This window comes from Perognathus longimembris, chromosome 11 (assembly GCF_023159225.1).
Source record: "Perognathus longimembris pacificus isolate PPM17 chromosome 11, ASM2315922v1, whole genome shotgun sequence".
NCBI classification, from domain to species: Eukaryota; Metazoa; Chordata; class Mammalia; order Rodentia; family Heteromyidae; genus Perognathus; species Perognathus longimembris.
The window spans coordinates 10,408,270-10,425,825 of record NC_063171.1 but is presented as its reverse complement, the minus strand read 5'-3'; the positions used below and the strand labels follow the sequence as shown (position 1 = coordinate 10,425,825).

At 39.5% G+C, this 17,556-nt stretch overlaps 1 protein-coding gene across 1 annotated transcript in view; it reads left to right on the top strand.

Moving 5' to 3' along the window:
• The window catches only part of Pld5 (phospholipase D family member 5), a 377,182-nt gene extending 360,665 nt beyond the window's left edge, over positions 1–16,517 (top strand). The window contains exons 8-10 of the mRNA XM_048357325.1: positions 3,140–3,308; positions 7,118–7,232; positions 15,294–16,517. Coding sequence (XP_048213282.1) covers positions 3,140–3,308; positions 7,118–7,232; positions 15,294–15,541 — 532 coding nt within the window. The 3' untranslated portion in view covers positions 15,542–16,517. The remainder of the gene's footprint in view (positions 1–3,139; positions 3,309–7,117; positions 7,233–15,293) is intronic.
• The last annotated feature ends 1,039 nt before the right edge of the window (positions 16,518–17,556 follow it).

Sequence of the window (17,556 nt, the reverse complement as noted above, 5' to 3'; positions counted from 1 at the left end):
ACCCACCATGCATCTCCTTCTGATGGCTTCCACTGTCAGGGCTTAGAGTCTTATTGTTCACATTACTCAGCAGTTTACCTTGTGGATGGGAGAGCAATTCAGAGCAAAAGATGGGTAGATCTCACTTTAAAAGTTATTTGAAAGTTTCTAAGCACCAGTGGCTTGTGTCTATAATTTTAGCTACTCAGGAGGCTGAGATCTGAGGATTGTTGTTCAAAGCCAGCCCAGGCAGAAGAGTCTGTGAGATTCTTATCTCCAATTAACCACCACAATACTGGTATTAGAACTAGGGAAGGGAAAGAGAATATCAAAATCGAGAGATAAAGGATAAAAAGACAAATGACTCCAAAAGCAATACTTACAAAACAATTTGGTGTAAACCAACTGAACAACTCATGGGGGGAGAGGGAAAGGGGGAGATGGAAGGGGGAAATGAGGAAGGAGGTAACAAATTGTACAAGAAATGTACCCACTGCCTTACGTATGAAACTGTAACTCCTCTGTACATCACTTTGACAATAAATAATTATTTTTGAAAAAAGAAAGAAAGAAACTGCAAGTGGCACTGTGGCTCAAGTGGTAGAGTGGTAGCATTGAGCTGAAGATCTGGGACAGCACCCAAACTGAGCTCAAGCCCCACTACTGACAAAAAAAAAAAGTCAGAACCCTGGTTGAGAATGCAGGTCAGTGATACAGTGCTGGGCAAACATGCATGAAACCCTTGGTTTCAACTCCCCAGCACCATAGGGGGGAAAAAATAGAAAACAGAAGTCTAATATCACTTGTGCCTGCTTTGGCAAGCAAGCTCTCTTTCTTTAAGCAGTCATTTAATGATTCAGGTCTCAGTATTAGGTTTTTCCATGACTTTACATCTTCAGTCATGTGAAGAGCATCTTTCAGACCAAAATGGGAAACTCTGTAGAGGACTAGTTAAGACACAGTCTTGTTTGTCTTTGTTGATCAAAAGTCTTCCCTTCCTGCAGTTCTGCTTTTCTAGGTTTCAGTTACCCACAAAGAAAATACAGTGTGAAAAATACAATGGAAAATTCTAGCTATAAACTATTTGTAAATTTTAAATACCTTACTGCAGTTTATTGCTATAATGTTCTATTATTATTAGTATTATCACTTGTCTTATTAGGCTAATTTGTGAATTAAACTTTATCGTGTGTGTGTGTGTGTGTGTGTGTGTGTGTGTGTGTGTGTACATTTAGCTTTTGCTACTATCACAGCGTCCTAGGTGCCCACTGAGGATATATCTCCCATGATAAAGGAGGAGGCAACAACTGTATCAACGTCTTTCATTTATGTATCAATTCTACAAATACTTACTGAGCATTTACATATTTGTATGTGCTATTTATGATTAAAGCATGAGGAGGATGTGGTCGTCCCCCACCCCCCCCACCCCCAGCAGCTCTGTCTGAAAGGAGCAGAGGAACACAAAGTAGATAGAACACAGTGGTGTGAGTAAAACAACAGGTGTGTGTACAGATCATTACAGAAAAAGTGCTCTTAGAATGCAGCTATGAAGCTCATGGGAAGAGGTATGACCTGGATATTTTTAAATACTCATCAATGAGGCAGAAAATGGTAGGAGGAGGAATTTTCAAGGAAAAATCACAGCATGAGCATGAGATCAGATGAAAAGAAAGCTGGCAGGTTCCATTCCAGTCTAATTAGAACCCAGGTTCTCAGACCAGGAACTAAACTGGTTTCCACAGCAGAGACCAGAATAGGCACTGGAATGTTATCAGGTTATTCAGAAAGAGCACACTCTTCCATTGTGCCTAGGCTGTGTGTGCTGGCAATTTACCATGCATCTCCTTCTCATGGATTCCAGTGTAAGTGGTGAGAGATAAAACTGGCAAGAGAGTTGGGACTAGGAGCTGGCATGGCGGGGAGGGGGAATCACTATTGGGGAATCTTGTGACTCTGAGGAGCTGCTTTCTTACAAAGAGGTATTAGGGTTTAAACTCAGGGCACTTGCTAGACTAGTGCTCTGTCTATAAGCCACACAACCAATTCTTTTACTCTATTACTGAGATCACCCATCACTCCTGGCTAGGTGGACCTTGATCTATCTATTTTAGGCTTTCCTTTGCAATTAGGATGACAAGTGCAATCCACCACCCAGTTGCTTCCACTGGGATGGAGACTCAGAACTTCTCTGCCTGGGTTGGCCTCAAATCACAGTCTTCTAGTCCTCAGCCTGGCATAAAGCTAGGATAACAGTGAACCGCCACACCCAACTATGTGTTGAGAAGGCAAGAATGTAGTTGAGGCACAGGGTTAAGGATAGAGAGAAGAGATTGAAAAGGTTGAAGTTGTAAAAGAAACTGTTGGCCTGATTGCAGGTGTCCAGCCCAGAGGTGAGAGGTTGAGGAGCTGTCAAGAGATGATGCTAAAGAATAGTTTGGGCCGGGCACTGGTGGCTCATATCTGTAATCCTAGCTACTCAGGAAGCTGAGATCTGAGGGTCACAGTTCAAAGTCAGCCTGGCCAGGAAAGTCCATGAGACTTTTCTCCAATTAACCAACAGAAAACCCAAAGTGGCACTGTGGCTCAAGTGGTAGAGCACTAGCCTTGAGCTGAAGAGCTCAGGGACAGTGCCCAGGCCCAGAGTTCAAGCCCCACAACCACCTCCAACAACAACAAAAAATAGTTTGGGCATAAGGAGCATAGAAGAGAGATTGGAGTAAACAAATGGAGTACTCATGGCTCCTAGATGGGCTCCTCTTTGAGGCACAGGTAGTGAGTGTTGGAGGCAGTGTGGGGGGGTCCTATGGTGGTCCTCAGCCACACTGCCTGTCCCCTAGGTCAGGAGACCATTGATAAGATAAGAACACATCCCACAAGAGAGTTTGGTTTCTTGGTACCTAACACTAAAAGGTTATGTTTTTTTCCCCCTTAATATATCCTACAAGGTTGTTTCTATGTTGTAGAGTAAATGATCACAGTAATAGAGATGATTGCTGTCATCTAATAAATTTCTTTTTAAAACTATTTTCTTCAGTATTGGAGTTGTGGCTCAGTTAGTAGAGTGCTAGCCAATGTGTCAAGTAGAGTCCCAGTCTCAGGCAAAAACAAAACAACTGGTTTTCTTCATTTTTTGTCTATATTAATATTACTTTTGTAGGACTTACTGGCCAGATTTGGATGGGAAAATACGAGAAGCTTTAGTTTTGCGAAGCGTTAAAGTCCGACTCCTTATAAGTTTCTGGAAGGAAACCGACCCCCTTACCTTCAACTTCATTTCATCTCTTAAAGCTATCTGCACCGAAATAGCCAACTGCAGTTTGAAAGTTGTAAGTATTTTGCTGACTGTGTAAATAGGAAGTGTTTATTCCATTTGCTGCAAGCGACCTATACTGAGAGCTTCTGATAAGAAACAGGATAGCATCATGGTAGTGAAAATACTTCAAACATAGTTGTTTATTATTTTTACAATAGCCACACACAAGACAAGGATAGTAGAGCCTCTGTTTCACAGACCAGCCCTCTCCAAACACACGTTTTTCTTGTAACCTCTCCATTTTGTATGATCTGCTTCATTCACCGATTCTATTCTTCCTGGCTCAGAGGATATCGGAACATGTACCAACACATCTTTCCAGTTCCAATGCCCTCTTAGTGGTTGCCTGGGTCCATTAGACCACATTCTCATCTGTTCCTGAATACCCTGAAGAAGGCAATAGGCAGATTAGGTGATACTTCCACGTGCTCACTTTCTAGCTCAGCCTTCTTCCTCCTCCCCTCAGGATCTCTGTACATGCTATGCCCTCTGCATACAACATCCTGTCCATGCTTCACCTGAATAGTCATCTCTAACCTTAGGTCTCAGCTTTTCCCAGGCCCTGTGCATTTGGCAAGTGTGTGCAGTGATTCGACTCTATGGCAGACCCTCTTCTAGACGATGGAGCTGTGGTTGTTGCAGCAGTCAGAGACACAGGACGACACCGGAGCCGCAATATCAGTCTCAATGCAAAGCCTCCTGGATGATGCTGATCTTTAATATCTCAATACTGAAACAGGACAGGGGATGCAATGAGCCAAGCATCCTCTTAGCCATTATTCCACTAGAAGGCAAGAGAGACTTAGCCTCATCTTTGTGAACACAGATGGTCACAATTATGAGTAAAACAACATTAATGGCTCATTTCTGAACATTTTTATAAAACAGATCCCATTCATGTCTAAGTGTCAAGACGAGCCGAGCTTATGGATCCAAAGCGCAGATGATTAGAGTGAGCTTTTCCAAGGCAAATGGACATTGGAACCTGTGCCCAGATTGTCTTCAGGGGCCCAGCAGAGCTTATAGGCCTTGTTTGCCAAGCACTTAGGCAAGACACTCTCTCTCTGAAGGTGCATGCTCATCCCCATTCTGATAGATTTGTGTCCTAAAGCAGCTCATGAGAGAAACTGCAGCTCACAAGATTTTACATTTTAATACACTAATAAAACATTTTTGGAACATCTTTGCTGTCTCTTACAGCATAGTAAGGTATCTAAGAATGCGGGTGAATTAGGTCTGATTTCTACTGTCATATGAATGTCTTCGACAAAGCTGTTTCTCCTCCTTGAGCCTGCTGTGGACATTCTAGAGCAAAAGATCATTTTTTCTTTTTAATTTAATTTTCTTGTCAAGGTGATCTACAGAGGGGTCACAGTTGCATATGTAAGGTAGTGAGCATATTTCTTGTCAATCTTGTTACCTGCCTCCTCATTTTTCTCCCATCTTCCCTCCTCCCCAGCCCACTACCCCAAGTTGTACAGTTAATTTCCAACATATTGTCATGTGAGTATTGATGATGCATTGGTTCACCTTTTATCCTTTGTCTCACGATTTTGATATTCCCTTTCCCTTCCCTAACTCAGATAAACATATATACAATACCCAGGGTACCAAAATCAAATACAGTGACAACAGGGGATAAACCATAGGGAAGATAAACAAAAGAAGAAAGAAATAATTTCCCATGGTTCATTAAAAATAACAACAATGATAAACCATTTATTTCCATAACTTGGATTTCATTTCACATAGCATCCTATTATATGATCATATGTACACAGTCATTGAGCTACTCTGATCATCTACTAGGACTATCCTACACATGTACTAATTATTACCATTGAGGCAAACCATACAGTCTATGTTTCTTTGGGTCTGGATCACTTCACCTTAGTATGATTTTTTCCCCAAGTCTTCTCATTTCCTTATGGATGGAGTAATGTCATTCTTTCTAATAGAATCATAGAATTCCATTGTGTATATGTACAACATTTTGTTGATCCATTCATCTACTGAGAAGCATCTGGATTGGTTCCATATTTTAACTATGGTATATAATTAGAGCAAAGGAGTCTGCTCTCACTAAACCTCAAACTGTCGCTCTATTTTGACTTAGTTTAAGATGTATATCTTATTCCTTTACAAAACCATCTTGATTCTGCAAAACTTTCTTTTAGTGGGAGGGTGGAAGTGAAAGAAGGAAGGAAGGAAGGAAAGAATCCAGTATGTGGAACTGTCTATAGAATATATGAGAGAGGTGACTTCTGGTTATGATTGAGTGATGGCAGTCTAAGGAATCACAAAACTTTGTGAATATATAACTATGTTCAAAGATAATTTACAGGTTATTAAGTCAGTTTGAAGAGTCCACAAATCTACAGACTGAAAAAGAGAGGAACTGAGGAAATTTGATGTAGAGGCTGGGAATATGACCTAGTGGAAAGAGTGCTTGCCTCATATACATGAAGCCCTGGGTTCAATTCCCCAGCAAGACATACATAGAAAACGGCCAGAAGTGATGCTGTGGCTCAAGTGACAGAGTGCTAACCTTGAGCAAAATGAAGCCAGGGACAGTGCTCAGGCCCGGAGTCCAAGGCCCAGGACTGGCAAATAAAGAAAAGAAAAAAAAAAAGATGAAGCAAGCAGCATGGCCCATAACTATGGTAATCTAACTTGTGAGAAATGTCCCTGTATGCTGTGGAATGGTAGATGTTGATATGTGTAGCACAGGTGGTTACAAAAGCTCAGAAGAGAGTTTCCATGGCTGGAAAAAAAACTTAGTGATCACAAGCTCACCCATTCCCTTCGATGTAACACAGAGGTAGACCAACTCTCATTCTCTCCCCAAAACGAATTTGAACTCTTCATAGCTTTGAAAGGATAAAGGATATATTCTTTTCTAAGAATTATGTCATTTTTATTTCTGCCTCTTTTCTTTTAACACATAAAATTCCATCACTAAAAGACATTCTAGAAAGAATTCCTCCCATTCTGAAAATGTTTGTTTTCCACTTTGGAGGAGACCTTTACCCTTCATGGGTGTCTCTTGTGAGCCCAGCCCTCCATGTCCCATGAGCTCATAGTCAAAGCTTCATCAACATTTCCAAAGAGACCCCAAAGATGTAAGTCTTGCTGTTCTTACTGTCTGCCCCCATTCTTCTAGTCCTTCCATCTTGGCCTTGGCAGAACTTTTGAGCTTTTGATGCTACAGTAAATTTGAAAGTCAAAATTCATGTTTTGGTGACAGGAGTAGCAAATGGTCATGATTTGACTCATCTTCAAACCCTGAATCGATTGAGTTGACTTTTTTTTCTGCTAAAAGAGCTTGTAGACTTAGATGTTTAAATAGAAAATATTTGTTCCTGTAGCAAAAATCTCTTTTAACCTTTGCAAATCCCCAGTTGAATCAGCTAGTCATTGCTGTGATGTGTGCACCATATAAGAATATTCATTCTATTCATTGGCATGCTTGACAGAAAGCACCCTGAGGCATACTCTAAATGCCAGTACACCCTGCTGAATAAGACAATGAGAATTAAACAACCTTCTGGCCCTCACCCTGTTGAAACAAGGAATTTTGTGTTCATTTTGTAGCTTAAAAGTGTTAATTATAGAGCCAGTTAAGCACGCTAATTTTCTTTCTTATTGCCTATATACATTTGAGAACAAAAATAGCTTCCTCTATACAAAGTGACAAGAGTACCCTTTTAATAACTCAATATGAGGTCTATTGTTGATATTTGGATAATACATTCCTTTGTGCCCTGGAAAAGACTGAAAACATTCTCAGCGCACCTGATTCTTTTTCTTTCTGTCTTACAGAAATTTTTTGATCTGGAAAGAGAGAATGCGTGCGCAACAAAAGAACAAAAGAATCACACCTTTCCTAAATTAAACCGAAACAAGTACATGGTAACAGACGGAGCAGTTTATATTGGTAGGTGACAAGACTCAGAGCCACCATGCAGTGGGGATCCGGTTGAGCTCAATAGAGCCCAATGTAGAGGAGGTAGTGCCTGAGGGGCCATGGGTGGCGACAGGGACCCACATGGGTCAGGGAACCTGAGGGACAAGGCAAAGAGATCTGCAGCTTATTCTCCTGACCAAAAAAAAAAAAAAACACACAAGACAAGACAGCCTGTCATGGGTGCCAGAGAGACAAGTACTGGGGACATTCCACACCAGAACTTAGGTTTTCTGGATAGCAAACCCCTCCTGCCATTTTCTAAATGCCTAACCTTGGACAGCTTACCTGACCTCCCAAACCTCTGTTTTCTCTTATATAAAATTTTCTACTTCATTAAGTGAAGTTTAAAAGAGACAATAAACACAAAGTACCTGGCACATAAATAATGCACAATTATTAGCTGTGATTGTCATTATTGTTGCTGTTGCTATCTATATAGAGAAACCATCCTACTAGCAGAATTCTTTCCTAACATATCAAATCTATTGTAATTTTCCATGATGTATACTAGTCCACAGTCACCTGTCTACTGGAACCCTCCCAAGTAAAGTTGGTGTCACTCTAGAAAGAAGGAACATGATCCACAAATAACAGAATGGATATGACACTGCACAGATGAAAGGAGTTTCACAGCAGGAAAGAAAAAAAAGGGGGAGGGGTAATGAAGGAGGAGGTAACAAAGAGTACAAGAAATGTATCCAATACCTAATGTATGAAACTGTAACCTCTGTGTACATCACTTTGACAATAAATAAGAAAAAAGAAAAGAAAAAAAAAACATATCTCCGAGTGTAGGAATTCATATCAATTACTATTTTCCTAAGTTCAGTAAATAAATCAAAAATTACTTGGGGCTGGGAATATGGCCTAGTGGTAGAGTGTTTGCCTTTATATACTTGAGGCCCTGGGTTCGATTCCTCAGCATCACATATATATAGAAAAAACCAGAAGTGGTGCTGTGGATCAAGTGGTAGCATGCTATCCGAGCAAAAAGAAGCCAGGAACAGTGATCAGACCTAGTTCAAGCCCCAGGACTGGCAAAAAAAAAAAAAAAAAAATTACCTGTAGACGGGTGCCAGTGCCTCACGCCTGTAATCCTAGCTATGCAGGAGGCTGAGATCTGAGGATCACAGTTCAAAGCCAGACCAGGCAGGAAAGTCTGTGAGACTCTTATCTCCAATCAACTACCAGAAAACAATAAGTGCTGCTGCGGCTCAAGTGGTATGGTGCTAGCTTTGAGCTGAAGAGCTCAGGGACAGCACCCAGACCCAGAGTTCAAGCCCCATTACCAACCAAAAAAAAAAAAAAAATCACTTGTAGCTTACTCCTCTAATTCTAGCTCTTCAGGAGGCTTGGGATCTGAGGATTGCCGTACTAAGCCAATTTTGGCAAGCTGGAAAGTCTATGAGACACTTATCTCCAATTAATCACCAAAAGGCCTGAAGTAGATATGTGGCTCAAATGGTAGAGCACCGGTTTTGAATATATAAGCTAAGGGACAGCAGCTTGGCCCTAATTTCAAACTCCAATACCAGCACAGAGTTGCCAACAGAAGAGTGCAGTGCCAGTCACCCAAACTTAGTAGTGAGGATATATAGGCTGTAGGACATGAGGTAATTCAGCCATCTAGGTACTAGGGAGAAACTACCTCCGGCCACACAGGCCCTACCATGGCTAGAAGAAGAGTACCAACCTTGGTTCACTGCGAAGATCTTTTCATTTTTACTAGTGATGACATAATTTCATTAAAATAGAGCATTGACATAATCTTAAAATGTATGTCATTCTGATTGTTCTAGATTATGAGCATTTTGTGTGCTTATTGTTTTAAAGATTCAAGATGATTATTTAGACTTTTTCTCATATTTATCATATTATGGGTAATAAAATGAAATGTTACTCTTCTTTTTGGTTTTTGCCAGTCCTGGGCTTGAACTCTAGGCCTGAGCACCGTGCCTGAGCTTATTTTGGTCAAAGCTAGCATTCTACCACTCAAGCCACAGCACCACTTCTAGCTTTTTCGACTAGTTTATTAAGGTAAGAGTCTCACAAACTTTCCTGCTGGGTCAGCTTCGAACCACAATCCTCAGATCTCAGACTCCTGAATAGCTAGGATTACAGGAACAGCCACCAGCACCAAGCTTACTCTTCTTCATTTGACTATTTTATTAGCATAAATTAATAGTACAAGTGAGTTTCCTTGCAATAACATTCACCCTCTCTATTATGTTCTTATAATCCTTTCCCCAACCTTTTTCCTTTTTTTTTTTTTTTTTTTTTTTTTTTGCCAGTCCTGGGGCTTGAGCTCAGCCTGAGCACTGTCCCTGGCTTCTTTTTGCTCAAGGATAGCACTCTGCCAACTTGAGCCACAGCGCTGCTTCTGGCCTTTTCTATATATGTGGTACTGAGGAATCAAACCAAGGGCTTGATGTATACGAGGCAAGCACTCTTGTCACTAGGCCATCTTCCCAGCCCCCCTCCCCAACCATTTTATTAGCATCAATTAGTTGTACAATGGGTTTTATTTTATCAAGACTATTTTATCATACATTTTTATCATAATTCCTTACTTCACAGTTTTCCCTCCTTCCCTTCCCTACAAACTATCATGTCTCCTTGCTGCATTTTCAAACACACACACACACACACACACACACACACACACGAACTATTTTTACTTGTATTTGCCATTCCTTTTCCTCTTCGTTCATGTGTCCCCCCCCTCTCCTATTAGGATCTACACCTCAGACAAGACATATTTCATCTTCCTAATATTCTTTTTTGCATTTTAATTTTTATAGGAGTTTCACCATGATATCAGAGAAAGAGAGAGAGAGAGACTGAGAAACAGAGAGGAAATACATGTTATATTTTCTTCTGATCTTGGCTTATTTCACTCAATACAATGGATTTCCATCCATTTACCTGCAAATGACATTTTATTTTTCTTTATTGCCAAATAATACTGACTGTGTGTATGTACATGCGCACACACACACACACACACACACACACACGTTTGCTACAATTTCTTCATCCATTTATCAAATGTAGGATATCTGGACTTTCTCCAGAGTATAGCTATTGCAAATACTGAAATCAACTGCTTTTTCATCAATTGAGGAAAACAAATTCAAAGTATGAAACTCTAACCCGTCTGTACATCACTTTGACAATAAATTAACAAATAAACAATATTTTTAAAAAGTGTTTAACAAAATAACAGGTATTTTGGCCTCAATTATCTGGAGACCCATGAATGGATCAAACTTTAAAGTGGATTTAAAGGCCCAAATATGAATATTTGGCATATTCAGTTATAGTATAACTGAAGAGCAGAACAAAACTAGGATGCATCCCCAATTGTTGATAATTTATAAACTAACTTTCACCACTCCCAAAGTGGCTCAACTGAGAGACAAATGTCCTTTTGATGAAGTAAGTGCTTTAGAATCAGTTAACCTGGCTGGGGATATAGCCCAGTGGTAGAGCACTCGCCTCGCATACATGAAGCCCTGGGTTTGATTCCTCAGCACCACATGTATAGAAAAAAGCCAGAAGTGGTGCTGTGGCTCAAGTGGTAGAGTGCTAGCCTTGAGCAAAAATAGAAGCTCAGGCCCTGAGTTCAAGCCCCAAGACTGGCAAAAAAAAAAAAATCAGTTAACCTGTATTTGAATGCTAGCACTGACACCTTCAAGATGGAAAATAGCTGCAAGTCACATACTACATGTAAACCTATGTGTCCTTGTCTGAGGAATGGGACAAAAGGATCCACCTTAGATAGAAGTCTGAGAATTCAATGAGGACACATGTGAATAGCCCCCATAAATATCTGTTCTCATTTACTTAGATCCTTAACAATTCCTCTTCCTCTTTTCCCTGAGACAGGGCACTTTTAAATGATTTCATTTTATATACATTTTATCAAAATACTCATTTCCTAGAATGAAGCAGAGCAGTAGAATACAAATACCCAAGGAACACCAAGAGATAAAATTCCCTAGTGATTTAAGTAATCATCAGCAAGTTCTGAAATCTGTTAACTCATCACTTGGGTACTTGGTTAGAATGTAGAATTAAGAAAAATCTACAACAGGACCTTGCATGCAATTACAGTTCCATTAAGTTTTCACAAGACTTACAGAAGAATCTGCAAACAATGTCGTTGGTCTAATTGTGGATTCTCTAGAGTATGTTTGATTCAAGCTCTGCAAACCTGTCTGGAAGTATTGGAGGGCTGTCAAGGAGACAGGAGGTTATTTGAAGGTATTCAAAAAGTACTCAGAGGCTCATCTACCTGCCCAGATGTGTGCTTCTATACCTCAGCATTATATTCCTTACAGCAACGTTGTAATCCTGACTACTGTAATTCTGAGCCACAGAGTGTGTTTTAGAAGCTGAAATGATAGTTTTGAAAAGGAATAGGTTCAAGATCATCTCAATTTGGGGGGAAAAAAAGAATTACTAAAGAAATTAACTTGAAGGTCAGCCAGAGCATCAAGGAATGAGAAATAGGAAAACATAAACCACACTGTGAAAACTTCCTGAAGCTGCCATCCCCCAGTAGAGCCTAATTACAGCTTCTCAGTATCAGTAAAGATGCTGGATCATGATTCCCTCCACTGCATGGAAGGAGAAAAGCTTAGATTCACAGAAAAGCTTCCTATTTACTGCATGTCCTCCCCCTGGCTTCTCTTCATGTTGTCCCACAATGTATTTCTATGTATGTTTCCTTCCAAAAGAGTGCAGTACAAATGCTCAAGGCAGAAATTGCAGTGTAGCTGTGAGGCCTGACTTTAGGCTGAGGTCATAATTCAGTGCGAGATGTGCAGTGCCTTGCCTTTTGTTAGGATCAGAAGTGACATGGAATAGAGGTAAGTGTAGGATGTGAGGTAGACATGACTTTAATCCTTTGTTTTTGTTTTTGTTTTGTTTTTTACTCTTTCCTTAAATGTATTTCCTAATCTTTTGGTGACTTAATTTCCTCACCAGGGTCCAAGCATGGTGACACATGCCCATGATCTCAGCTACACTGAAGCTGTACATAAAAGTATCACAATCTAAGGCTCACCCAAGACAAAAGTGTGAAACTCTATCCAAAAATTAACCAAAACAAGAGGAGCTGAAGGTGTGGCTCACATGTTACAGTACCTGCTTAGCCAACACAAGGCCTTTACTTTAAATCCTAGTACCAACAAAAAACAAAATTCCTTACTAGTACAATGGAATTAGTTCATCACCATACATGAATGTATTGGATACTGACTGAGATAATGTAATAAAATTGTGCTTTACTGTCCTTGGTACCATGCCAGCACTTAGCATTGCATGTGGCAGCAGAGATGAGATTGTAGTGTCTTCAAAATTCCATGCATGTCATCCATCCACAGGAGCCGTTTGCTTACAGAATGAACAAGTGATGTTGTATGCCTGCATTAGCCAAGCCTGCACTTGCCTGGTCTCAGAACATGGCTGTGTCTGAGAGCATGTGGGCAGAAAGGCAGTATTGCCAATATCATATGCGGGGAAAAAATATATATGGCAGAAAATGCTATAACATAGCTAATTTATAAACTGAATGATAATTGATCACTTACAGCAGAAAAATTCTTCCAATGATAATTGATCACTTACAGGAGAAAAATTCCTCTAAAGACATGTCAGTCATAAAGCCACTGATGACATCCTGGGAATGGAGTCACCTTCTGATATTCTAGGGAGAGAGAGGGAGGGAACAAGGAAAAGGGAGTTGATATATGTGGCAGCTCCTGAGAACAGAGCAGGGACCAAAGGATAAAACCACAGTGACCTTTCCTGCAGCAGCTTTTGCCATAGTTGGCCAGATCTTTAGGTAAAGGATGCTCAAAGAACCGGGATCTCCACACCTCATTTATCTAATGAGACATGATGCCCCAGCAGGAGTAGAAGAAAGCCCCAGAATGACTAAGGTTCTAGATCCTTTTATAGACCTGGCTTTTTTTTTTGTCCATGGCTTTATTTTTTTATTGTCAAGATGATGTACTGAGGGATTACAGTTATATAATTAACAAAATGAATACCTATACATTTCTTGTTATACTTGTTACCTCCTTCCTCATTTTTTCCCTCCTTCCCTTGCAACTCAAGACCTGGCTTTTAACCAAAGGAAATAAAGCTAGTCAGATCAGACCTGGCTTGTGATCACTAATAAACTAATTCATGTCAATTTTGACTTGGCCTAATATTTTCATTGAGAATAATTCAGAGGTGATATGTGGTTAGACCAATTAGCCATAAAACATCAGGAAATAGATTTACCTCTTTGGGCCTGTCACTTCTCATATGTAAAGTAGAGCTAAGTTCTAACAATGATATGAAATAATATGGAAATGCAAGTATCGTGCTTTCTACTTTGAGTGAGCTCTTTATAATAATGCTAATAAATGGTAGCTTCTCTGTCTGACTCCCTAGCATGTGCCCTCTTCCTGTTAATGTTCCAAGTCTCTAACTACTTCCCTGTTCCACAGAGGTCATCTCCCTTTGGGGTCTGGCTCTCTCTTGTCCTACTTAAATTTTGTCTCTCCGTATTTCCTGATACATCTAACCAAGGTTAGAAATGCTTCTCTCGTGCTCATAGCATCGTGGAGATAATTCTCTTGTATTATTACATACTTGCTGTTCTAGAAGTTATGTTTCCCTCCTGAGCTCCTTGAAGGTGGGTCACTTTCAATTTTATATTCTTGGCTCCTAACACAGGACCTAGTAGACTAGATACCCAATAAATATGCATGAAATGAAGGACAAAGAGAGCAAAGAAATAAATACCATACCCTCCTTAAAGAAAAGCTTTATATTGATGGAACCCTCTCATAGAATACCAAAACAAGAGATTTATGTTGGAATTTTGGGTTTCCAAGCCCTTTGATTTGCCCTCATCTTGAAGAGAACTACACATTAATGACACAGATTTTCTTAGCCTCTTCTGTAGCAGATTCTAGTTCCCTACTTGATTGAGTTATGGTCTGGAAAAATTCATATGTTAAAGTCCTTAATCTCAGTACCACAGAGTATGACCTTATTTGGAGATAAAGATTTACAGAGATAATCGAGCTAAAAAGAGGTCATTAGGTGGACACTAGTCTAATAAGACTGATGTCCTTTAAGAAGGGGACATTTAGACAGTGGTGTATGTAGCAGGAAGACAATATGAAGAGACATGGAGAGAAAATGGCCATCCCAAAGCCAAGGACAGGGGCTTGGAACACACCCTTCCCTCAGTCCTCAGAAGGAATTGATCTTTCACACACCTTGATTTTGTTCCAGAACTGTGATGAAATAAATTTCTTTTGTTAGTTTCTTTCTTTGTGGTGGCAGTGGATTATGATGCTTGCTAGACAAGAGTTCTACCACTTGTGTCATGCCTCTAATCCTTCACTTTCTGTTAAGTAACCCAGTTTATAGCACTGTATAAAAGCCCTCAAATATGTACACATCTAACATGAAATAGTCAATCTTGAGAGCCTGATCTTTCCTCAGTATCCTTGATTCCTGGGCCACATACTCTGATCATGGGCCTGAGGAATGATTTGTAGCCTGCTCACTGAGCATTTGTGTACTGCATTGAGAACGGACACTTCTCTGGCTTCAGCTCTTGCTTTTCTGTGAATTCAATGTTGTGTCTTTGAGAAGGTAGTAATTGTTCACAGATTTTTTTAAATGTACTATATATTTTAAGTGTTGCTGTATTTAATGTGTCTTGTGAATGTCAATAAGAAATAACTTTAACGAAAATGAGCCACAGATCCCTTGTTTTGAGTTTCCACTTGAGCAAAGCTGAAGAAAATGCCAAAATAATATGCAAATATTAATCTGCCATATGTACAGCTTGTTGAATTTTTTCGGGGGCCTCTCATGATAATTCAGCCTCTCTGTCTTTATTCCTGAGTGTTTATTTTCTAGCTCTTAAAATAGAATTTGCTCTGTACTTCATTATCTTGGAGATATTCACAGTGGATCCTACATATTCACGGTGATTCCTTTGTTTATTTGCAGGAAACTTTGATTGGGTTGGGAATGATTTTACCCAGAATGCTGGCACGGGGCTCGTTATCAACCAGGCTGACGTGAGGAACAACAGAAGCATCATTAAGCAGCTTAAAGATGTGTTTGAAAGGGACTGGTACTCACCTTATGCCAAAACCTTACAGCCAACCAAACAGCTGAACTGCTCAAGCATGTTCAAACTCAATCCCCCTTCCCACAAAGCTGCTGCTTACAATGAGAGTGGGGTACAGCCCTGAGTGTGTGGCATAAGTGGACAGAGGACAGAGCAGCTCCATGGTTTGTATTTAGCATTAAGGGCTGTGGGAGAGAAAATATTTAATGTCTCTCTTTTTTTAGGGGAAAAAAAGCACACTTATTAAAATGAATGACATGTAATATCTAGCTAACTGTGTCTTGGCACCATGTACACTAAATTTAAGACTTTTGTATTTGTTACTTCTGACAGAGAATGTCAATCTTGCTTAGAAGTTCATTTTTATGTTTGCATACAAATTTTAAGACTTTGATTCCTATTCCTTTCTGGTTTGAGAACTTTTTCTGCTGATCCACCAGGTTAGTTTCTTCGGAAGCTTAGCATGAGGTGAGCTCTTTTCTTTAATACCTTTCTGAAAACTGCTGACTTTGAGAAAGGTGAGGATTTTTGCCTCAGAAGAGACTGATAAAGCCAAGTACTTATATTTGTAAATCATCTGCAAAACCTGTCCAGTCATCTAAGCACGAAGCTTCTTTCTCATCCCAGCCTTCAACACTCCAAAGAAATGCCCTTTTGTGTTTCTTTGTTCATTGTCTTCTAATACCAGAAGTTTTATTTTGTACCATTTTCTCTCCTCAGAAAATGTTCTTACAGCATCCCTATATTCATCTTAACATTAGTTCCAAGTACAATAACATTTTGAAAATGTACACATTTCTCAGAATGGATACAAAATGGAAATGGCAGTCTTTAATTTTCACCTTCCAACTGAATTATTTTCCCCTAATCGAACTGGTTATTTTAAAACCACTGCCAGGAATGTGTGTCCTTTCTCTCAAGCTCAGAAAAATGCAGTGGCCACCTGCTAATATCCAGCAAGTCAGCATTTTAAGAACAAAGTAGTTCTTCACATTTTGTTTAGTTAATGGTATTTATTATAAAGAAAAGGTTTCTATGCATCAGTGAATTTTAATTTCTTTAGGATCATTATGCTGTTGAAAGTATGCCAGCAAATGTTTATAGAGCTATTTAATATAACTTCTGCTATTTAATATACCAAATGCTTTTCAGAGAAATGCAATTTAAATACTGTGCTTAACATATTTTACTAAGAAACAGAAATATTGGATTATTGATCTATGTCACTGTGTGTTGTTGTTTTATATCTATATAATATATAATCCTGTATTAATAGAGACTGTTGCTACACAAGGGAGGGGTATGGCCTCTTCAGAGCCCAAAGGATTTGACCAGGATGCCCACGCCCAGTGTAGTACCTGACTCTGTGGCTCAGAACACAGTCTGTGACTCCTTGTCCTCGGGTTTCTATTGCTAATGTAGAGACAGTAATACTCACCTACCTCTTAAGGATGTTGTCGTGGGTAGGAGATATTTATAACTTGTTTGGAAATCAAAAGAACCTATATAAATGCTAAGCATTATACTGTATAATCATTTTCTTGAAATATTCTTTGTGGTATCCTGATAGAATTAACATCAGGGTCTCTCTCTAGAACCCAGAAAGAAAAATAAACCCACAGCTTCCATTCACAAACATGGATGACCAGGATAGAGGACATTACAAATTTTGATAAAGGTCTGGATTGTGGACATTTTAATAGAATATTCTGTTGGGTCTTTCTGTCATAAATAATGTTAATGCAAAACTAGACATTGTGCTAGGGATTATATTTGAAGTCTAACATACACATTTTATCAAAGCAAGGCAAGCAACCTCACCCATTAATATTCCAGATTTTGAATATGCCTAAACAAGTGGTGGTGAAACAAATCTATGAATATTACTGAATGGGTGCACATAATGTTGAATGGACATTGTTGGCCATTTAGTGATCTCCTCCTTTCCTGTCTGGTTATTTCTAAATACTACTTCCCTGGAGATTTCAACCAGTCAATCAAGTGAGTTGGAAGAGAGTTGTATTTTTTAGGGGCAATTTTTAAACATGGCTTTTTGACTAATTAGGAGATGTTCCATGAAATTCTTCATCAGTTATGGCTAAATATTTATCATATACTCAACTTCTTGTTTGAATTGGG